Source organism: Mixophyes fleayi, chromosome 7 (assembly GCF_038048845.1).
Source record: "Mixophyes fleayi isolate aMixFle1 chromosome 7, aMixFle1.hap1, whole genome shotgun sequence".
Classification (NCBI taxonomy): Eukaryota; Metazoa; Chordata; class Amphibia; order Anura; family Limnodynastidae; genus Mixophyes; species Mixophyes fleayi.
In genome coordinates this window covers 49,709,712-49,731,312 of record NC_134408.1, presented here as the reverse complement: position 1 = coordinate 49,731,312, position 21,601 = coordinate 49,709,712, and the positions used below count along the sequence as shown (strand labels likewise).

At 38.4% G+C, this 21,601-nt stretch overlaps 1 protein-coding gene across 2 annotated transcripts in view; it reads left to right on the top strand.

Moving 5' to 3' along the window:
* Positions 1–21,093, top strand: part of CIITA (class II major histocompatibility complex transactivator) — a 97,173-nt gene extending 76,080 nt beyond the window's left edge. For both annotated transcript variants that reach the window (XM_075179815.1, XM_075179817.1), the window contains exons 10-21: positions 647–706; positions 1,156–1,293; positions 3,242–4,832; positions 10,465–10,638; positions 10,848–10,916; positions 13,127–13,207; positions 14,440–14,532; positions 14,927–15,010; positions 16,964–17,047; positions 19,167–19,250; positions 19,450–19,538; positions 20,211–21,093. In XM_075179815.1, coding sequence (XP_075035916.1) covers positions 647–706; positions 1,156–1,293; positions 3,242–4,832; positions 10,465–10,638; positions 10,848–10,916; positions 13,127–13,207; positions 14,440–14,532; positions 14,927–15,010; positions 16,964–17,047; positions 19,167–19,250; positions 19,450–19,534 — 2,543 coding nt within the window. In that variant the 3' untranslated portion in view covers positions 19,535–19,538; positions 20,211–21,093. The remainder of the gene's footprint in view (positions 1–646; positions 707–1,155; positions 1,294–3,241; positions 4,833–10,464; positions 10,639–10,847; positions 10,917–13,126; positions 13,208–14,439; positions 14,533–14,926; positions 15,011–16,963; positions 17,048–19,166; positions 19,251–19,449; positions 19,539–20,210) is intronic.
* Positions 21,094–21,601: the final 508 nt, after the last annotated feature.

Genomic DNA, 21,601 nt, shown 5'->3' with positions numbered 1-21,601 from the left:
AAAGTTGAACTACGTTTGGCGAAACGGACTCCCAGTCTGAGCACTGGGTCAAAACTCAAAATGTTACAAAGTTAGACAATCATGCTGTATCTGCACTAACTTCTAGGAAAGGTTGAGTGAATGAGGAGAATAGAGGCAGAGCAGATGATTTATCCTTTTTTGTTTATTTTCCTGGTCTCTCTAGGACACAACTTAAGGGCGTATTCAATTGTCCGCGTTACTGTTAAAAGTAACGCGGCCTGCACATTATTACCGTTATTACGAGCTGAAATCCAGCTTACAATTATCGTAATAACGGTATTAGTTTTAATGCCGTGGAAAACAGCAAGAATTGAATATGCCCCATTGTGTCCTATCCAATGCGTTTACCTACAGGAAAGCTTACAGGGAGCTCCAAATGTTAGTAATAAACACATGTGGCACACGTTTGTATTTGACATGCGTTTTTACTAGCATTAAAAAAACGCTAATGCTACACAAGTGGTTACCTGTCCTTACATGGTTCCAAGTTTAGCTCAAATTTTCCTCCACAACGTGTACTTACTTTTATAAACATATAATGATTACAATTGTAAATATTAATTCAATATTTATTAAATAACCTTCACGGTATATAATAATATAACATATGCACTTTGTTTTCTAGGACCCCTTCCTGCAGATGCACAGCAATGTGTACCATCTACACTCTCCCCATCCTTACCTGGTAAATATTTTGGAATGATCAACAATCTGCTTGATAGATGTGTGCACAGGTTGGGGACCTGTAAAAGCTACTTACAGGTTGGGATAAGGGACTGAATCGTGCTGGGCCCCTAACCTCTTGTTGATTAACAACAACATCATGTTGTTAATTTGAAACAAAGAAACATTCAAATTATTATATTAAATAAGTAAAGTTTTAATAAAAATAATTCACATTATTAAATACAATTATAACCATATGGAATTTACAATTGAACCAAAGCAAAGCTTTGGGCACTGTTTGCCATGCGCTAGACTCAGCCATGGATACTGGTGCAATATGGATTATTTTAGCGGCAGTATGGTTTCAAAAATATTGTCGTCATCTAAGTTTTTTTTATCTCAGTATGAACTAACTAAGCAGTAACTGAATAAACTGAATGTTTTTTTTACTGTGTTTTTTTCACAAAGGAATTCCTACTGCTCCTACAAGTACAAGCATCCCAGCATCACCCGATAGGAATTGTTCCTCCAGTCCTTTTGCTCCCAATGCTGTTGATTTGCCAAATTCACCAGAAACAGCTTCTATAAGCCAGGGTCCTTCCATAGGTATTTATATTCACTGTAATGGAGTGTACATAGCCTGCAAGTGTTTTGGTTAAGTAACAGTTATTTGTGAACCACATTTTAATTGTTACTTCTAAGACAGTGTGAAAGTCAGAGCTAAATTATAATTTTTATGAGTGTTTGTATATGTCATTTCAAGTGGCACAGTAGTCTAATCTATAATTAATATATGCACATAGGGTTTTGTGTCCTTCTATTTACAATTTTAAGGAGAGCTACAGCCAGGTCCAATTGTTACTTCCTATACCCAACTAGGAAACCTGTGTGTCCCATGCAGGTTGCTATGGATATCTGACTGTGTAACTCCTGGACAGCAAACGTCCAATCATCTACAGTCATCACCTTGCATTGAGTGTTTAATAGATTTGTACCTGCCTAAGAGTCACCCAACTATTACAGCAATACAGTGAGGTGCATGTGATGTATGAATAACACCTGAACTGCAGATTGTATGTATGTGGGCATGTCTAATACATTGGGGAAGTTCCATGAAAAAACTGATCCTGGGTAAAATTATTCTTTAAATGGACACTAAAACATGCACTATGATTAATAAAGTGTCTTTAGTGTAAATACAATAGAGAATTTGAATGAAGGATTAGCCCTTAATATGTAGGAAATGATAGAGAGTGTCAACTAAAAGAAATCTGTTTATATTTATTTCAACAAAAATAAGAGTCGGCATGCTGTAACATTTCATGTATAATTATTCCACTAAATGACAGAGAATTGCTAAAACTTTTCCATTTTATTAGTAGCAATAATACAATTAATGTATTTCCTACAAGTACAAACTTGTCTTTTTTACATGCAGAATGTTAAAAAAATGGGCTATTAGGAATGGTAATGTAAGTTCCTCGAAGCTTAAAGTAAATAAATGTCACGCAGCAAAAATAGACCACTTAGTTAAGCCAATGATTAACCTAATGTTAAAGCTAGCACCACAAAATATTTTGTAAGTACATCACATTAACCAGATGCATAAACCAAGTCATAAACACATTGTAAACTGTTAAACTTATCTGTATGAGGACCATTTGTTATGTGCACATAATGTATGCAGATATTTTGTGCACTGAAATATTCAGCCTGTCAATTCATTAGGAACTAGTAACATCATAGAGTCATGAGACACAAAGGGGGGTATTCAGTTGTGCGCAATGTGCCGCCGTACATTGCAGCTGTGCACATTTCCGGGTACTACAATACCCCAACATCACAAATTTTCCTGCGAGGAGAAATCGGAAGTGTTACATTGCCGTAGAATGCCCCCGTGACCGTTCCAGAGGCGCTCAGTAGACAATTTGTTTCCCCCAAAGTGTTGCCACTGGTTCCTAGTAGAGCAATAGTCTTAATGGTCATTAATATGGTTTCAGACCACAAAATGTCTGTGTACACTGTGCGTCAGGTACTTTAACCATAAAGCTAAGACGTTGTTAAAGCCAGTATTTTGGGTGATTATAACAATATGCATATTGGAATTTGTATATTGTCATAACTCCCCTACAGTCCCAAAAAGAGTGTGACAAACAGAGACGTGTGAAATGGGAGTGCCATGAGCAGATCACTGTGTGGTGTGATTGGGGTGTAGACTACTTTGTCCCCACTGTCCTATCAGGAATGCTGTGAGGTATGTAGTATTTGAGCTGCCATGGTGTTTGCTTGTAGATTGATATAGGAAACACCCTAAATAAGATTGTTGTACTACAATAATTAGATCTACCAAATATGCACATTTCACGATACATGATTTTCAGAATAATGTAGCCGGTTAATCCAGATCTTTGGCACAGGAGCAGCAACATTGCATTCAAACTTGTTTAACAGGAGACTTCTCTATAAAAAACAACAACATTTCATGTGTCTCTCTGAGAAATGGAGTTTTGTTGGTAGTAACTGACTAACTTTGTCCTTTTTGTTTTCGCCCCAGAACCTGTGAACTCATTTACAGACGCACAGAGGAAACTTTTCGAAGAAGCCTTTACACTGGAAAGTGATGTCCTATATACTGATGTTGTGCTTGTAAACAGCAAAATCAATCCCAAAAGTGGAAAGTCTGTCAGCAAAACAGCAGAGAAAGAGTTAATCAATTACGATTTGGCTGACCGGGAAATGGAGACTGTTGAACTCTGGAATCTATTTGAGGATAAAGACCGGAAAGAAATGGAGACTAAAATAATTGCTTTACTTGGACACTCAGGAATGGGGAAAACTGTCCTTTGCAAGAAGATTTGCAAGGAATGGTCAACTGGGAAGTTTGATCAATTCAACTTTGTCTTTTATTTTGAGTGCAGTAATCTAGATGTATGTAAGCAATACAGCTTTAAAGACTTCCTTTTCCAGTTATCATCTTGTCCACAGGAGAGGAACATTGGCATATACCAGTACATTGTTAGGAATCCTGAGAAGGTTCTTCTCATCTTCAATGGATTTGATGAATTTCAGGATTCTGAAGGTCTTCTACATTCTTCTACATCACCACGAAAAACAAATAAAGTAAAGGATTTATTCACAGGTCTTTTCCAGAAAAAGCTCCTCCGTGGCTGTACTCTGCTGATAACTGCAAGACCCAGAGATAAATTCAACCAGTACTTGGGAAAGGTAGATCAAATCATTGAAATTATGGGCTTCTCTCCACATCACGTGGAGCAGTACATCAAGGAATATTTTAAGGAAATGCCGGATTTCACCAGCCCTCTAAAATGGATTAAAGATTACCAGTATCTGTACAGCTACTGTTATATTCCTTTTATGTGCAAACTTATGTGCTTGTTTGCAGAAGCGAACTTTAAGACTGGAAAAAAAGAAGAACTACCGTTGTCGCTAGCTGCTTTATTCTTAGACTTATTTAAAAAAAATCTCCAAGCACCAAGTACATTTATCCACTGTGTGAAGAATTTCACCGTGGACTCATCGCCTCTTGGTTTAAAATCTGATAAAGAACTGAAATGCGGAGTACAAATAAAAACACAACATTCTTACACAGGGAACGCTATTAAAAACATGCACTCCAATACTCTGATACAAAGCTTCTTTACGGCTCAGTACATGTTTGAGAATATAAATGTCAGGAACTTGGTCAGATGTGTTTCTTTAGATCTTAAAAAGAGACGGAATCATGAATGTTGTCCAGACATGGTCCGGAGATTCCTGATTGGGTTGTTGTTCCATGATAACACAGATCTTTGCTCAAAATACTTCAAATATAACCGTAAGAAACAAAAGAAAATAATTGAGTATTTTCACACTCTGCGGATATCTGAGTTTGGCCCACATCAAGTACTGGAACTTTTACATTGTGTTTATGCCACCAATGACCCGAGCCTTATGCGTTGGTTAGCCTTAACCCTCGGTGAAGAACTCTCATTTGTAGATACACGACTTACCCCACCAGATGTTTATGTATTAAAGCACATTTTGAAAAAGTCGAAAGTCAAAATATCCCTGGATATAAGGAAGACGGGCATCGATCAAGAAGGATTGAAAGAACTGGTACGGCTGAAAAGCATCACATCATTCAGGTAGGTTTTTTAAATATGTCATTATATGTCCTCTTATAACACACATTGGTCACTTGTTTCTCCACAGTTCTCAGCATTGCTAGCCATGAATACTGTGCTGTTTTTCATTCTGAGAAAATACAGGTTAACTATTGTAGGCCAATTAAAAAGATAGTATCAGAATATTACTCACGTTTAAATATGTAAGTTACTTTTTCTTTCTTTTTTTAACAGGATCCTAAATTATGTCATTAATCGGTTTCTAGACCCAACCCATGGTTTATCTTATTCACAAATGTCCTTGTAAATTACTTTACTGTTGTCTACAAATTAACTGTATTATTCATAAAATATAATGAGCAAGAAATGAACTAAAACAGTAAATAAAACATAATTAATAATTAACTATTTTATTGTGACATGATTGTCACAATTTAGTAAGATTAACAGAAAATATAAGGAGTTATGGGATAGAGGAACAATGGCAACTTTAACTTTTTGTTTTGTTGCACATTAACCTAGATTTAGGTAACCTGTCTCTTTCCAGTTGTTATTGATCCATTAGACCCAGCGACAATGCTTATTTAATTTAAGTCCATTCAAAGCATGTTACCCCACTAGATAATGTTCATTGATCTCTGTGGGAATGCGTTATGTATATACCCACTGTGGGTTAACAAGGGTGTTTATTCTCTACTTATCCAATTCCCATGGCCTATTCATTTAATTGAGGTTGTGCAGTATATGCAGACATGATATATGAACAGGTTACTGACAGAGCTGGTGCAAGAATTCTTGGCGCCCTAGGCAGAGCTTCAGCCTACCTCCCCTCAACCACCCCATTCCCAGCCTCTCCCACACTTGACTTTTGTAAAATAAAAATAAAATAACTCTAACCTCTTCCTAATGTATTATGCACCTGTCTAAAAGCACAGTGAAGCGCCTGTATACCTGCACAATACAAAATGTGTCTTTATTTTAGATCAGAGGGGTAAAATTAATGAAAGCATGAAAATCTCTATTTCATATTGCTACTAATATAAGAAACAAGCATTTATTTACAGCGCTGGCAACCGAAAAGGACATGGGGCACAGGCAGCAACAACTTTTTGATACCAAATTATATATGCCACCAGTGTAACTGCATATGTAGGTACCCACCTTAATGATTGACACTATACTATGTGTCCATTACATGCCATCCACTGTGCTAGATGCCTCCACATGCCATCCACTGTACCAGATGCCTCCACATGCCATGAACTGTACCAGATGCCTCCACATGCCATGAACTGTACCAGTTTCCTCCAACATACTTTCCACTGTACCAGATGTCCCAACATGTTACCTAGTATCCCAGCCATCGTGTGCTGCTCACAATACCCACAGATACTATTACTGCGCCCTCACTGTTTCCTCCACATGTCATCAATTGTGTTTGTGTCCCTATATGCCATTCATTGAGATAGGTGCCCCCACATGCTACCCGGTGTCTGAGCCTCATTATTAGGCCACTCACACACATTACACCAGTACCACCCCCACCCCTACAACCAGGGCCGGACTGGGACTAAAAATCAGCCCTGGCATTTGACATACACAGGCCCACCTCAGTTCAAGCATGAAAGAAATCGTGTGCCGCCGCCGCTGCCGAAAAGGGCGTGGCCGCATTGTGTTGTGGGTGTGGCCAACATGGGGCATTGATACATACATAATAAAACATTACATTTATCTCTGCTTCTGGTGCTGCTGACATCCATAAGGGTGGGAACTTCCTGCAGAGTGAGCAGGGAAGCTCTTTGTCTCACGAGATTACAAAATCTTGTGATACTTAGAGCTCCTCGGCTTGCTGCAGGCTGTGTCCTCTCCGGGAACTGAGAGCAACTATCAGTTCCCTTCCCCTAACCAGAGCTGGATTAAGGCGCAGGTGGCCCGGGGTATTTAAGACAGCAGGGCCCTATTATGTAACATGGTTATCATTTTAGACAAATACACAGGCAATACTGTGTACCCTACTGTTAGAAGCACACAGCTTTGCCTTCACAAGCAGTACGTAGTGAAGCGGGACATACCTTCCAAATGTCCTTGCAGTCAAACCAAATCCTGACTATGTGAGACAGTCACCCAAATTCAGGACTGCCCCACCAGATTCAGGACAGTTGGCAGATTGTCCTGTTCTCTCCTACCTGTCTTGCTCACTTTCACCACTTGTAGCAGCTGGTTTCTTTAACTCAGCTTTTTCTTGTCTTGATCCTGGAATATTGGATGCCCTATTTTGAAAAAAATGGGGTTAAAACAATAGCACTCACATTTTATAATTAGGTCTCCCTCCAGTCCCCACAATAATAATAATATTCACATTTAATAAGTAGACCTATTTCCCTCCAACCAGCCCCAACATTAAATTAACAGTATACCCATTTACTCAAAACATATTTCCCTCCCTCCAAACAGTCCCAACAATAAATTAAATAGCATTAAAGTTTAATAAATATAGCCATTTTCCACAACCATCCCCAACAAATAATTCATATTCACATTTAATAAATAGCTCTCCTCCCCAAAATCAGCCCCATATTCAATTGATAGCCCAGCATTAAATTAAAGGTTCTTTCACCTCACCTTAAATAATTAACCCCCACCTACACTCCACAATTAAATAGCCTACCTCCCAACACTATATTAAGATTCTCCCTTCCCTCACATATTATATATAAAATACTGCGCACGCACACTATATGAACATGGCCAAACACACACGCACACTATAGCAACATGGGGCCCCACAGCCACACTATTAGCCCCACTATTAGATGCATTGTTTACTCCACTGTTTGTTTGCTCCAGTTTGCCCCACTGTTTGTTATCCCCACTGTTTGTTTGCCCCACTGTTTGTTTGCCCCACTGTTTGTTAGCCCCACTGTTTGTTAGCCCCACTGTTTGTTTTAGCCCCAGTTTGTTTGCCCCACTGTTTATGTTCCCCACTGTTTGTTTTAGCCCCAGTTTGCCCCACTGTTTGTTATCCCCACTGTTTGTTTGCCCCACTGTTTGTTTGCCCCAGTTTGTTTGCCCCACTGTTTGTTTGTCCCAGTTTGTTTGCCCCACTGTTTGTTTGCCCCAGTTTGTTTGCCCCAGTTTGTTTGCCCCACTGTTTGTTTGCCCCACTGTTTGTTTGCCCCATTGTTTGTTTGCCCCAGTTTGTTTGCCCCATTGTTTGTTTGCCCCAAGTTTGTTAACCCCATTGTTTGTTTGCCCCACTGTTTGTTTTGCCCCAGTTTGTTAGCCCCATTGTTTGTTTGCCCCAGTTTGTTTGCCCCACTGTTTGTTTGCCCCAGTTTGTTTGCCCCATTGTTTGTTTGCCCCAGTTTGTTAGCCCCATTGTGTGTTTGCCCCAGTTTGTTTGCCCCACTGTTTGTTAGCCCCACTATTACTTACACACACAGACACACTATTACTTACACACACAGACACACTATTACTTACACACACACACACACTTACCTTTTTACATCCAGCAGCAACACTCAGCGTGCTGCCCGGCAGACGGAGAATCAGTGACAGCCGCCTATACGACCAATCACATGGGACTGCACAACGTGACAGGTGCCGTCCCATGTGATTGGTCGCATAGGCGGCTGTCACTGATTCTCAGTCTGCCGAGCAGCGCGCAGAGTGCTGCTGCTCGGCGGGCAAGCAGACCGGCCCATTTGGCCATCGGCCCTTCTGGCATTTGCCAGAAGAGCCAGATGGCCAGTCCGGCCCTGCCTACAACAATGGCAGCAATAGGCCCCACAGGCCCTACCTTGAAAAAGGAGACAAAGGGCAGGGATTCATATGGTGCTTTTATTTTTTCTGTGGGTGGCTGTAGACCATGAAACTGACACAAATGCCTGGCACCAGCCCAAAGCATTTAAAATATGACCTGCCAAGAAGAAGATCACCTTTGAATACAATAATTATTAAATTGGAGTTACAATAAATAATATTTTGTTTCATTTATAAATTTGTGAAAGAGGTTTTGGAAAGTTTTGGTTTCAATAAACGTATGATACCCTGTTTCTTGATAGTAAAAAAAATATATTTTTTTAGTGTCATGAAATAGGGTCTTATTGGCTCTCACCATTACACAGGGGTCCCCCAACGTTGCCACAACAGAGATGCCAATATTCATATTGCTTATTACCATGTATCAGCAGCTCAGGGACTCCCTATGAAGAGACACAGTATTTTTTAGCATGTGGCTGGTAGTCTTTGAGAGGGGACAGCTGCACTGTTATTTGCACCCTTCCACCCCCATGGTGGCTTCATCTCTACTCTGACCTGTCTAAGCGGGTTCCATTATGGTAGAGGGTCCCCTAGCTTGTAGCCCCCCTGATGTAGTGGGAACCAGTCCAAACTGTCTAGCCTAGAACTGGTTCTATAGCACTGGGGCCACTCACTTGTCCCCCTGATTTAGTGGGAACTAGCCCAGGCTATCTGTAGCTGCTTGAGGAATGTGGGGGGAGAGGCGCAGCCCATTTTTATTTATCTTTAATATGTTTGGAGTGTTTCCATTCATGCATTTGTACGTATTCACAAACATATGCCAACACATTGAGAGCATATCAGCCACTGCTATACCGCATGATATCATGGCATTTATATGTTATGTTTGTACAAATGGGTAACTAGCCTGAAGGTGGGGGTCATCTTTTTAGGACCAGTTCTTTTTCTTACATTACTGCTTGCTTACACTGAATGAAAGTAAATAATTTCCTTAAAACTTTGATCTGATGGATATCTAATACTTTTTTTTTATGCAATCGGTATATTTAGGTGACCTAATCTAATAACACAAAAAAGCGCTGATTTATTCAACAGAAATGAAGTGTCCTGTCATAGAAAAACTAAGTGCACCCCTGGTTTTATCAGCTGGTGTTGTCTCTTTGGCAGAAATATCTCAGTGTAGAAGTTTTTTGTAACCTTCAGACTTGTGCATTGTCCTGGAATACTTTGGAACTGCGTCATATGTGGGATGTTTGAAGATGTTTTTTCATGTAATGCTCGTTTCATGTGCCGGAACAGCATTTTAGTTAGACATTTGACTCGGCCATTCCATTTTCATATGGTAGAAAGACGGCCTCAAATGTATACGATTTGTGGATTTGTGATGATTTTTCTGTAGCAGTGTTTATTTCTTTTGTGTGTTTTTCTTTAATATATTTCAGTATAGCAGCTCTCAGCATTGACTGTAGGGGTAATTTTCGGCATATAATATGCTTTTTTACAAAGCATTAGTTACAAAACTGCATTTCTATTCAATGACTGCAATGTGCCTGCCTACCAAACCAAAAACATCACCTCCAACAATTATATTTGGACCCCACTTTCATTGTTTTCTAAATACTACTCATTTAACTGCTTCTATTAACTTGTGACAGTAAGGGGAGAGTGGGCTGCCTTTATTTCAAGTGTCAATATTTAGCATTCATCAGTTTACAAGGATGCCCACAAGACCATAAAAATACATTTTATAGGTAAATATTTATCTAATTGTTGTTGTGGGGCCTGACAACGAACCTTTCTCCCCTTGCTAGTCTAAAAGTGTATATATTCCTGTTTTGTATAGCCTGTCTGCTTTTATGATGAAATTGTTATGTTCATTGATTTTCAGAGCCTCTCTCAGTGATACTGTAAACCTTTGGAAGACATTGCTAGCAGGGGAACAGAATATGCTGCTCAAAAAATGTGTTGGTGGATTTACAATCGAACCATTCAAGATGGAGAGCCTGAAAGATATCACTGATCTCACAGCCCTTGTAGACATCCAGAATGACATTTGTAACTGGTAAGAAATTTTATGTACAATTGACTTTGATTAATCCTGTTTTCATTCATTTAAACTATATAGTAGATACCAATTTAATTGCTTGTTAAGGTTAAATAATTTTAAGAAACTTTTTAGTTTATGAACGAATTCAATAATGTTCCCATTAAATGTAGAAATATACATCTTTCAATGTCAAAAGGTGTAGTTAATGTATTGTTTATTTCTAGTAATGGAATTCCATCAGCTATTATCAAAGAAATCCCTGCTGTGAAAAACTTGAAAAGTGTCATATTTGGGTAAGTCACTGAAATGACTCAACATTAAGAAATGTTTTCCTTATTTGTCATTAAACTGACTAGTGGTGCAAGTTTGTTCTATAATAGTCACGAAACATCACAGTAGCCAATAGCAAACAGCTGGTCACTTGCAACTAACTTAAGGATTAAGGGCCTGATTCATTAAGGAAAGTAAGGCAAAAAAATGAGTACGTTTTCTCCTGGACAAAACCATGTTACAATGCAAGGGGTGCATATTAGTTTATTATTTTGTGCATAAGTTAAATACTGGCTGTTTTTTCATGCAGTACACAAACACTTGATAGTTTTATTTGTACACTGAAATTTAAAGTTGATCTAGGACATGCCCTACCCCAACTATAAATCTGCCATCACATTTTAAATATACCTCCCCCTCCAATGCAACATGGTTACTCATTTTTTTGCTTTACTTTCTTTACTGAATTAGGCCAACTGTAGTTAAAGAACAATGTGACTTAAAATTTAGTTTTGGGTTGAACTCACTAAGTCATGATCAGGTTCATTTTTACTTTCCTGGGTCGCAGCATTCCTAATCCAGTGGGTCCACTGGAGTCTCCAATGGTACAGCACTCACTTCATCATAACTTAGTAAACTCCACACAGTGCTAAATTTAAGTGTTAGACGGAGCTATTCCTTAAGCATGGAAAATTTCAAATGTTTACACCTTCATTGGAAGAATGCTTGAAATAAATATAAAACCATTTAGAACTTTAAATCCATTTTACTTCATTTAATAAGAAAAATGTGGTATAGTTTGTTTTGTTTGTTCTATTCCAATGCTTCTGTTGTTTAGCTTATAGCTATTGTCACAGATCAAGTATTTTTGTAGACAAATAGCAGCTTTGAATCTTGTACAATATACAAAACAGACTAAATATTAACCACAGAACATATATCAATCAATACATATAACAAAAAAACAAATTGAAATATATTACATCTACTGCTAAGTTCAATTTAGTGCTAATTTTCTAAAAAGAAAGAAACCCCACCACACACATGTGCCAACACTCACATTACCTATTGTAATTCTTTAAATTGGACCAAGATGCGTTATCTAACCCAAATGCAAGTACATCTTTCTATTAATTACAATGTAAAATAGACCTGTTATCTATAAACAGTGGAGGCAGACATTTTTTAGACTGAACCAATTTTCAGTCCTATCAATTCAGGAAACAGGACTGCGGGCTGACATATTAAATCCAGCGTAACAATCTTACAGGCTAGCTTTGCTCTTGCAGTGGAGTAAAAGGCACAATTCAGTCTATACTGTTAAGCTGTAACAACCCAAGATTCATTAAGTCATGTTTAAGTCATAACATGCTGGCAGAGAAGTGCATCATGGTTATGAATGGGTCAGCAAGTTGATGCGACTTGGATGTTATTTCGCCCTGGTTCATTAACATGTAATATTCATTCAACATGCTAAAAAATCCCTACACTAGTAGGTACGTTATAGGGTAACATGCCACAGACTGCTGTCACCAGTTCCACTAACATACACCTACCACACTCCTCACTTGGTGAGGGAGAGACCATATGGTGACCACTTGGTCCAGCGCGCTCTCCCTTCCTCGTTCATCTGTGTGAAGCACAGTGATGGCGGTAGTGAAGGCGGTGCTGGGAGTATTTGTCTCATATTGCGTTGTCACCGAGTGCCAGTTAACACTGTGGTTCCGGTAAAGGCTGCTGCTACTGGTGAAAAACATCCCGCATAGGTGTTATCATTTGCTGATTGGGGGGTTCATAACAGTGAGACAGATGATACCATGGCCTTCTCAGTCACCAGATCTGCACCCAATTATATATAAGATATTCTGAAATGATGACTGAGATATCGTTTTCCACCTCCATCAGCCAGATGTCATTTGAGGGACTTTCTTGTGAAAAGTGATGCTGAATGCCTCCTACACAATTCAATATATTGGTAGACTCAATATCACAGCACAAACAGGCTGTACTGGCTATACGTGTTGGCCCAATGCCCTACTAAGTGACTTTATGTTGATGATTATTTTATTTGTTCATCATCTGTGACTTCTACAAATTAAATGCCCCAATGATTGTGGCGAAAAGTCCTGCACACCATAAATAGTGAGTGTTACCAGTGTGGTGAGACAGCTGGATAATCAGCTACATTGTGGATTCAAATTGTTTTACTCAGTGACCACTTTCTGTGTTCCAGACTGGGAAAGAAACATGGAGAAGAAGGTTTCCTGAAGCTTGCTGAAATTCTTCCAAAATTTCCTGCACTACAATGCTTGGAGTAAGGAACACATTTTCCTGTACAATTATGTACCAAGTGATATTGTATTTGTCATAACTGAATGAATATAGGAATTTGTATTATATAGCTCATGTGTAAATTAATATAGAGGTCTGGTCAAATGAAGTGCATAGGGAATAAGGAAACAGGGATTTCCAGAGCTTGTAAAGCCTTATACAAAAAGCCTAGGTAGGCATGTAGACTATAATTTTTTTCAGAATTTTGGTCTAAGCAACTTAATTTACAAATAAATTAAAAGGTGTTATATTGCTGTGACTAAAGTACAATACACAATCCAAAATGCAAATGCACACTGATCATTTATAAATATGATTTCAGTTCTTATATGTAGGTTAAACTCTGCAGTAATATAAATTCTTTAATTTAACTTCTAGAATAAACATGAGATTCTTAGTGCACATTTTGATTAAACTGGATGACTTGACAAGGCGACCAAATTCAGATTGGCACCTACACTAACAATTTATGTGTACTTCTATACCATGGGACTTACCTCTCTAACTTACAAATAATATTGGTAGGAACCAGTCTATATGCTGCTCTGATTTAAAAATCAAACAAAAAACCTATGGATAGATGACGTGGTGCTGGGCCATAAAGAAGGCAATCATAGCCTGTTCTTAATCCAAGTATCATATAGTCTGGTTCCTACTATAGAAACCAGACTTTATGGTTCCTGTAGTCTGGCTTCTGGACCATTCATATATTTAGAGCTGAGGGTTGGCGCAGAAATGTCCTCAGTGCTATGTTTAGTGCAGTCAGACGTACTCAGTCACAGTATATATCACCCCTATGCTGGCCTATGGCATATAGCAGAGTATCCCATAGGAGAGGAAACAGGGACAGCCCTATTAATTGTAATAATAATAATAATCATGCAGGAAGACAATGGTGTCACCTCATTGTGATCCACTGTGCTTCCACTGTTTTGTCTATTCCATGTATATATTAATGTTTATGAATATGCACAGGTAATCCATTTACCATAGTCAATGGCCACATATCCATCAACAGCCCAGATTTATGTGGGCAGTTCTGATTACTTCAATTGAAATGCGGGTGTTCGTGATTTAGGGGTTAGCAATGCATGGGAGCGATTTGTGTGTGTTCTTGGTGGATCAGAGACAAGGCCTAAAAAAATTGAACACTATATTTATCACCTTTTTTTCCATTTGCTGATCATTTTTATTTGTTTACTTTCAAAACATTAGTTTGAACAATCTGACGGAGAATCACATTGGTGATAATGGAGTCGCAAAACTAGCAGAGAAGTTTCCAGAACTACAGTGCATTCAAACCCTAGAGTGAGTATTAGAGAAAGACTAATGACTTTAGGAAAATCTACAGGAGTAGAGAAGTGTTGACTTGGGCAATGGGCCAGTGGTGTGACTTTTATGAAGGTCGTACCATGTCATGGTGTAGGCAGCAGATGTATGCTATGTACAATATGAGGTGTTACCAACCACATCCTGCCATATTTCTAGTATAACTTAGAAAATTAAAGTAAAGATCTTTTCTACACAGTTACCTGATGAAGATTTGCACAATTTCAAGAACTAAACCAACATATGCACATGCTGTTGCATGGTGCTTTGGAAAGAAATATTGATTGTCTTAATAGAATTACCTGAAAGCTTTAAAACTCCTGTTTAGAACAACAATCTTAGTATTAAACTATCATTTATGTGTTTCACACAGCCTGTCACAAAACAATATTACTGGAGCAGGAGCAAAGAAACTGGCTGCCGCCCTTCCATCATTACACTCATTGCAGACACTGAGGTTAGTAGACAACGTTACAGTTTGCAGTTATGAATAGTCGTTATGATTGGGCTTCTACGACTAATTGTGAAAGTCTGTTTCTTTGTATTCCAGTATTCATTAAAAATGTATTATCAACAGGGTATTTGTTTGTCATTTCTGTATCTAAGAGGTTTCAAATTGATCTAAGCTAGAAACCCTTTAATTCTGTGAAATTTCTTGTAACCCCCTGTTTTCCTGGTGAGTGGTGGCTTTGTATATATCCATTATACCACCTGGCTGTAGCTCAGTCTCTCTCACCTCAGGCTTCTGTAGGTGGACAGTAGACAGGTGTCCCTGCATATGCAGGAATAATAACAACAAAGTACATCATCATCATCAACAGGGGTAACTGTTTACCAACTACACCTGCAGTGCAGATACAGCAGGTATAGTGGTAAACAGTTACTAGTGTAAAATGAATGTGAAATGAATGGGCACCAGGCCATACTGTTTGAAAATAAGTAACCTAAATCTTTACTTACATTCTCCATCTTTACTTTCAGCACAGTTCACTTAGACATTGCTGTCCTTTGTCATAAGAGCTGACACTCTCATGTTGTGGGATTATCTTTCACTCTCACTTCACTTGTGATCACACTAGTTTACTCACATACCTCTGGTCACTGGCTTCATCTCACTCTGCTCTTGGGCTACAGCTGGGGTTTTAGAGGTGCAGTCCTGAACCTCCTGGGGGGTCCTTGACCGACATGTGGGGCAGGTTAACATAATCCTCCCATGACTGTGAGTTTGATCTCAGCACTACTGTCTCTCCATGGCATCCCTGATCTCTCTTTCTCTCTCTGTGTTCTGGAGCCTCGCTCTTGGAATGCAGACACACACATTAAGCAGTATAATTTACTTAACTAATAACCACATTTATTCGGTTAACTCGACAACACTTGATCAGGTGAGAGTCAAAGGGGTGTAAGATTGAAGCTTGAAACTCTCAGTAGCTTAGCTGGACACTTAGCTCTGCTGTGGCCCCTGAGTTGTGTACAGCAAACACTCTACACTGACTCAAATATCACATTCACTCTCATATGCCTCAGGAGCGTTAGAGTCTGTTATTTTTAATCAATATATACATTAATAATTTCTATTCCATGTCATTCTTAAAAACAGTGAAGCTGCAAAATACTTTATTCTAATTTAATATCATATAACCCTCATAGAGGAGTGCAGCATTTAGCAATTAAAGACATGAGAGGTAGCGCTGGGTTGGAAGAACACTATACAGTGTGCAAACATATTCTGTGTTTTAGCTTAAAATTTAGTTTTGGTTGGAATTCAGTATGTTAAGCAAAAAAATACAGATTATTATTTACCTGCAGCACAGCATTTTTCCAATCTTGCAGCTCCCCAATGCCTTTAATGGTCCAATGCTGGCCTCCTGTATATTGCTAAGGCTTGTCCGTTCCACACAGGCAGTATTCATGTCATTGCCACGCCCTTGTGAACTTGTTGTTTACATGATTGTGTATCCTTATATTCCTCTATCCTAGACCCATGTGCTTTGTTTGCCATTTTGGTGTTTACCAACATGATCACAGGGGTGTCCTGGCTTTCTCTTTCAGAAATATGGAAATCATGTGGCATATTCAATTAAGCGTGAAGTGCCTCCGGAACGGACCCAAAGGCACTCCGCATTACCGCAACATTGTGTAGCTGCGGTACCGTATTAACATAAAAAATGCGTAGCCACTATGTTGATCGTTATTTGAATATGCCCCTATATATGAATGGCAAAGAGAGAAATGCTATTGGCTCACTTCATGCAAAGTTTTTAGAAATGTTACAGAAGGAGAATCCGGGGTATCTTGTCCCATATGATTTTCTCTTTATTTATGTATGTATTAATGTATTTATTTCACATTTCTGGAAAACAAGGTACCAAGGTAATGACAGCACTGATCTTTGTTTTGTCATTTCCAGCTTGTATAACAACAATGTCTGTGATATGGGAGCTGAACTGTTGGCTGATGTGCTCCCTAACATGAAATCACTGGAGGCGCTACAGTAAGTGCACAGGGCCTGAAAGTATGTTTAATTAACTTCTTAAAGATTATATTGTAATGAACCAAAAGCACAAATCCTGTGTAACTGATTGCACGGTGAGTGACAGCATCATTTCTGCAGACAATATGTTTTAAAGTAGTGAACTTGAAATATCTGGAGAACTGCATGGGCAGCCCTCCAACCGTCAAAGAGGCCACAGAGAAGAAGGAGAGAGAGCACAGTGCACTTCCTGCCATACCGTGTGACCTCTCTGTGCAGATAAGGTCACTGTTGCAGGTGAAGACTATGAGGGCTGTTGGCAGGCCACATGTCGCCCACCACTGATTTAGAACAATCAGGGATTGAGCAAGGTGTGTGGAATTCAGAGGAAGAATGGACAGTGTTCTGAGAGGGGACCAGTATGCCCCATTCACATTAATGTTACACTGATGGAGCATAACATCATTTCAGATCTCTGCTGTGTCCTAGTCATAAAATCATGGTGGTAGATTTACTAAACATTCTACAAAGGAAAAGTGGAAGTTTTGCCCATCGCAGATCAGAGTGCAGAGTGAAGGAAAAATCTGGAAAGGCACAGTGTGCAAAAGTGTAAATGTCACATCTAGTCCAACCACTTTTTTTGAACCTTTTCAATTAAATAAATATTTCCATCCTAAAATACTGCTTGGTTTAAACTCATTAACGGTTTATATTAATTATGGGAATGTTGGGATATGTTGTGTTGGCAATTGTCCATGCATGAAGGTTTTTATTATATTGCTCTGGGAAATGCACTTCTCCGCCGAAGTACAACAGAGACACAAGACGGGTCCCATTAAAAGTATAGTAGGAGACGATTTCTGCCAGCTCTGAGCTGATGCAAAATCAAAATCCTCTTGTGGAATAGAAAAGTCTGTGTGTCCCTCCACGTGGCAAGGATCTCCCTCCAACACCTTATATCATAGTCACACCAGTCGAGAGATTACTGCCTCTCGCTTCACAAAATCAAATCTACTTTCTACTCCGCTCCAAAAAAACAAGATGCACCAGTGCGCGTGGCTATCTTACTGCGTAAACCCATGCAATCCAGCGGAAGAGTAGGCGTAAGTTGAGGCACGTGGCCAGTCCACAGCTGCTTTTACACTACAGAGCAGGCATTCTGTGCTTTGTAAATGATTTCTAGTGTGGTGCTAGCTCCATGCTTTTGGCTTTGTGAAAGAAGGCTAAGTCTTCTGACATCACATAAGCACCAAATATAACACTTTGCAGAGAGAGAAGAAAGGAGAGAAGGATCTGTCTAGTTACATGATGACTCATCATTTGTCAGTGTGACAGCAGATTGTATTTTGTAATGATATATACAATATGGTGATCGGCACCCATCCTTCCTGTCATCATACTAACACATAAAGACTACTCTGAAGGGCTGCTTTGAAAATATATTCAGTGCAACTCTGCGCAATGACATTTACTCTCAGTTTTTGTTTTTAACATGATTATAATGGTTACATATACATTTTTCTATAAATGATCAGCTTGTTTTTATGTATAATTATCCTTTAGTAAAGAAACATCTATAACTTCTAAATGTGTTTTTAGACAATGTGGAATAGAATCTTTATTTTAAACTATCAGGCTTTTTTTCTTTGCATTATCTTCATCCAGCTCCTACATGCCTCCTGCTTGAAATTAAGGTCAGCAATCTCTGACTTTTATTGCAGGTCTTTCTGGATATTACAGAGTTGGTTACCTTGATATGCTGATGATACTGGTAGATCCTTAGACAGTTACTCTCATGTTAATGTACTGCTGTAATAGCACATTATGGTACATTGCAGTATAATCTGGGGAGCCGACTGAGCCTGAAAAACCTGTGAAATGCTGTAAGCATAACAGCTTACAGACAGCAGAGTCTAGTTAGAGCTAGTATTTTTTGGGACGTGGAGAAGTCCTTTTAGAGTTACATTTATTCCTGTGTAGCTTGAGACGTGCTACTAACATATGCTAATAACATAGCTTTATGTCGATCTTCACAGATGCAAGACAATATTTCTTTATTCACCGTCTTACAGATTTGTCAGCAGATAATTAACATAATTATAATATTCTAAAGCAAAACTTTTTTTTGTTTTCTCTAAAGTTTGGACTGCAACAGGATCACTTATATTGGAGCTGACAAACTTGCAACAAGTCTTAAAAACTGTCCTAGAATGAAAAGCTTAAGGTATGTGCTGGATTGCCATTGCTTTACATGTGACAATAGCACCATCTACAGTTACAAATGTAGACTGCATATTATTCATAACTAAAGTAAATGGAATAACTGTCTATGTACAGTGCTGCTATATAAATAAATGGTAATAATGAGCTTCTTCTACACATCATGTATAGAGAGTGTTATTTATAATGTTGTATCTCTTTAGGATGTACAATATGACTATTCCACACGTCGTTCTGCAGCATCTTCAGCAGAAAGATTCACGAATCAGCTGTCTATCCATTGGATGATAAGGTTAATTATTGTATTGTGTTATTAAGTGTCTATCTCAAATGATGATAAAATCCTTAGGAGGCAGAAATATATTGCACAAATTGGTATATGTACAAGCATCAGATAATACTGTGCTCCTTTTACAATAATTTGGAGTATAATTGCTACAAAGGCCAAATCATCAGTGTACAGTGGTGCGTTTGACACCACAACCATCATGCATCAGTTTGACCTGAGTCACACATTACTTTTCTGTGCTGTTGGAGTGACCTGCTCCTTGCACCATCAAACTGTAAGACAGTGTCTTCTTGCTTGCGTGTATTATCTTACTCACAAATCATTACACAGAGCCTGTTACATGCAGCCCTCACTAACATAATCACATGAGTGGAGAGGTCACTGCCTCCCACAAGACCAGCAGCACATTGACATCATTAAATAATCTGTGCTGCTGTGATCATAATGAAGATCTGGTTGGCTCTATCGCTACCCACTTCAAAACTGGGGGCTCACTGACTTGCAGGGGACAAGATGAAGCTAAAGGTATACTGAAACTGTATTAAGTGACTTAGTACTGTGATACTTGAATTTAATATATTTACTATGACAGTCCATGACTAAACCTCTTTGTAGACAACAATACTGCTGGACCAGTTAGAATAAAGGTTAGCTAATAATATGTTTGTTTTACAGGATAAAATGAACCAAATGGAAAAATGTGGACAAAGAAAGGAAGGATGTGGCTGTAAAGGAAGCAAATAGACCTCCACACAACTAACTGCGCCACAATCAAAACTTTGCACTTAATTAAATATTTGCACTAATTCTATATTGTAATATTGCACTAATGCCAGACCAATGTCGTGTCCAGGTTGTTCTCAATAATAATCGCAAACAGAACAGATAACATTATAGAGTAAAAATGTAATCTCACAGTGATATATAGTTGTTTGATAAAGATAAGCAAATATTACTTGCGGACTGGGATTTGTGATGAGGCTGTTAGATAACTTCTATATGTTGTAAAAACATACAACAAAACGAGGTTTTAACATAATTGGCAGTTGTCAAAAATAAAATCCAAATTTCTAACAAGTGAAAGGCATAGCTAGATGGTTTATATGCTAAAGCCAAATTAGTAAAAAACATTCAGTAGAGATTTTGTAATATACAGAGATGTGTAAGATGGGGAACAAAACATATTTTGCATTAGTTCATCCATTTCTGATATATTAAATGCACTTATACTTTACTTGAAACTGCCTTGTTAGTGGCCATATTGAAGAATAGGTAGGTATTCTGACCCTAGTACACCCTCCTAATAACACACTTGTTTTCACCAGTCCAGATTTTTAGAGAGCTGTATTTGCATGTCCAAGGGTCAGTAAACTTTGTTCTATGCACTGTAAATATGTATATATAATGTAATGTAATAGTCCTATGCACTTCATGTAAATATTTGGAAATGTTTTTCCAACCCCTCGATGCTGCTTTAAAATAGTGAAAACCTACTATGCAGAATTGTTCACTGACAATGTTAATATTTTTTAGGAAAAAAAGAAAAGGATGAATTCTTTGCATTTTTATCTGTCGTTTTTATTTCACATCTACAAAATAAGGGAGTGAAAGTACGGTTTTAAGTACCTAATAGAACTCTCTGCAGTGTGCTTAAGGGAAGACATGCACATGATTTGAAAGCTCTGCATTTGTATTGCTCTGGCATTCAAACCTTCAGAATGCTTACTGAATCTTTCTTCCAAAGAGCTCATGATACATTTTTTTTATGCAATGAAAATGCAGTAAAATAATCAATGAAGCAATAATTTTGTGCAGGATAATACAGGGTTCATGCAGATTTTATACATTATTTATGTGAATTTCTATGTCAATGACACCTGTAACTGCTGGGTTTCTTAGCCTGTGTTATTTATAATCCTATTCATCTCAGATTCTATAGAGCACTCTAATGGGCGTTATCAATTGTCAGCGTTAACGCTGCAAAACGAGCGCTGGAAAAATATTACCGTTTATATGGTAATATTGCGTGCGAAAACCGTTAATACGGTAGTTTACTCGCGGAATTT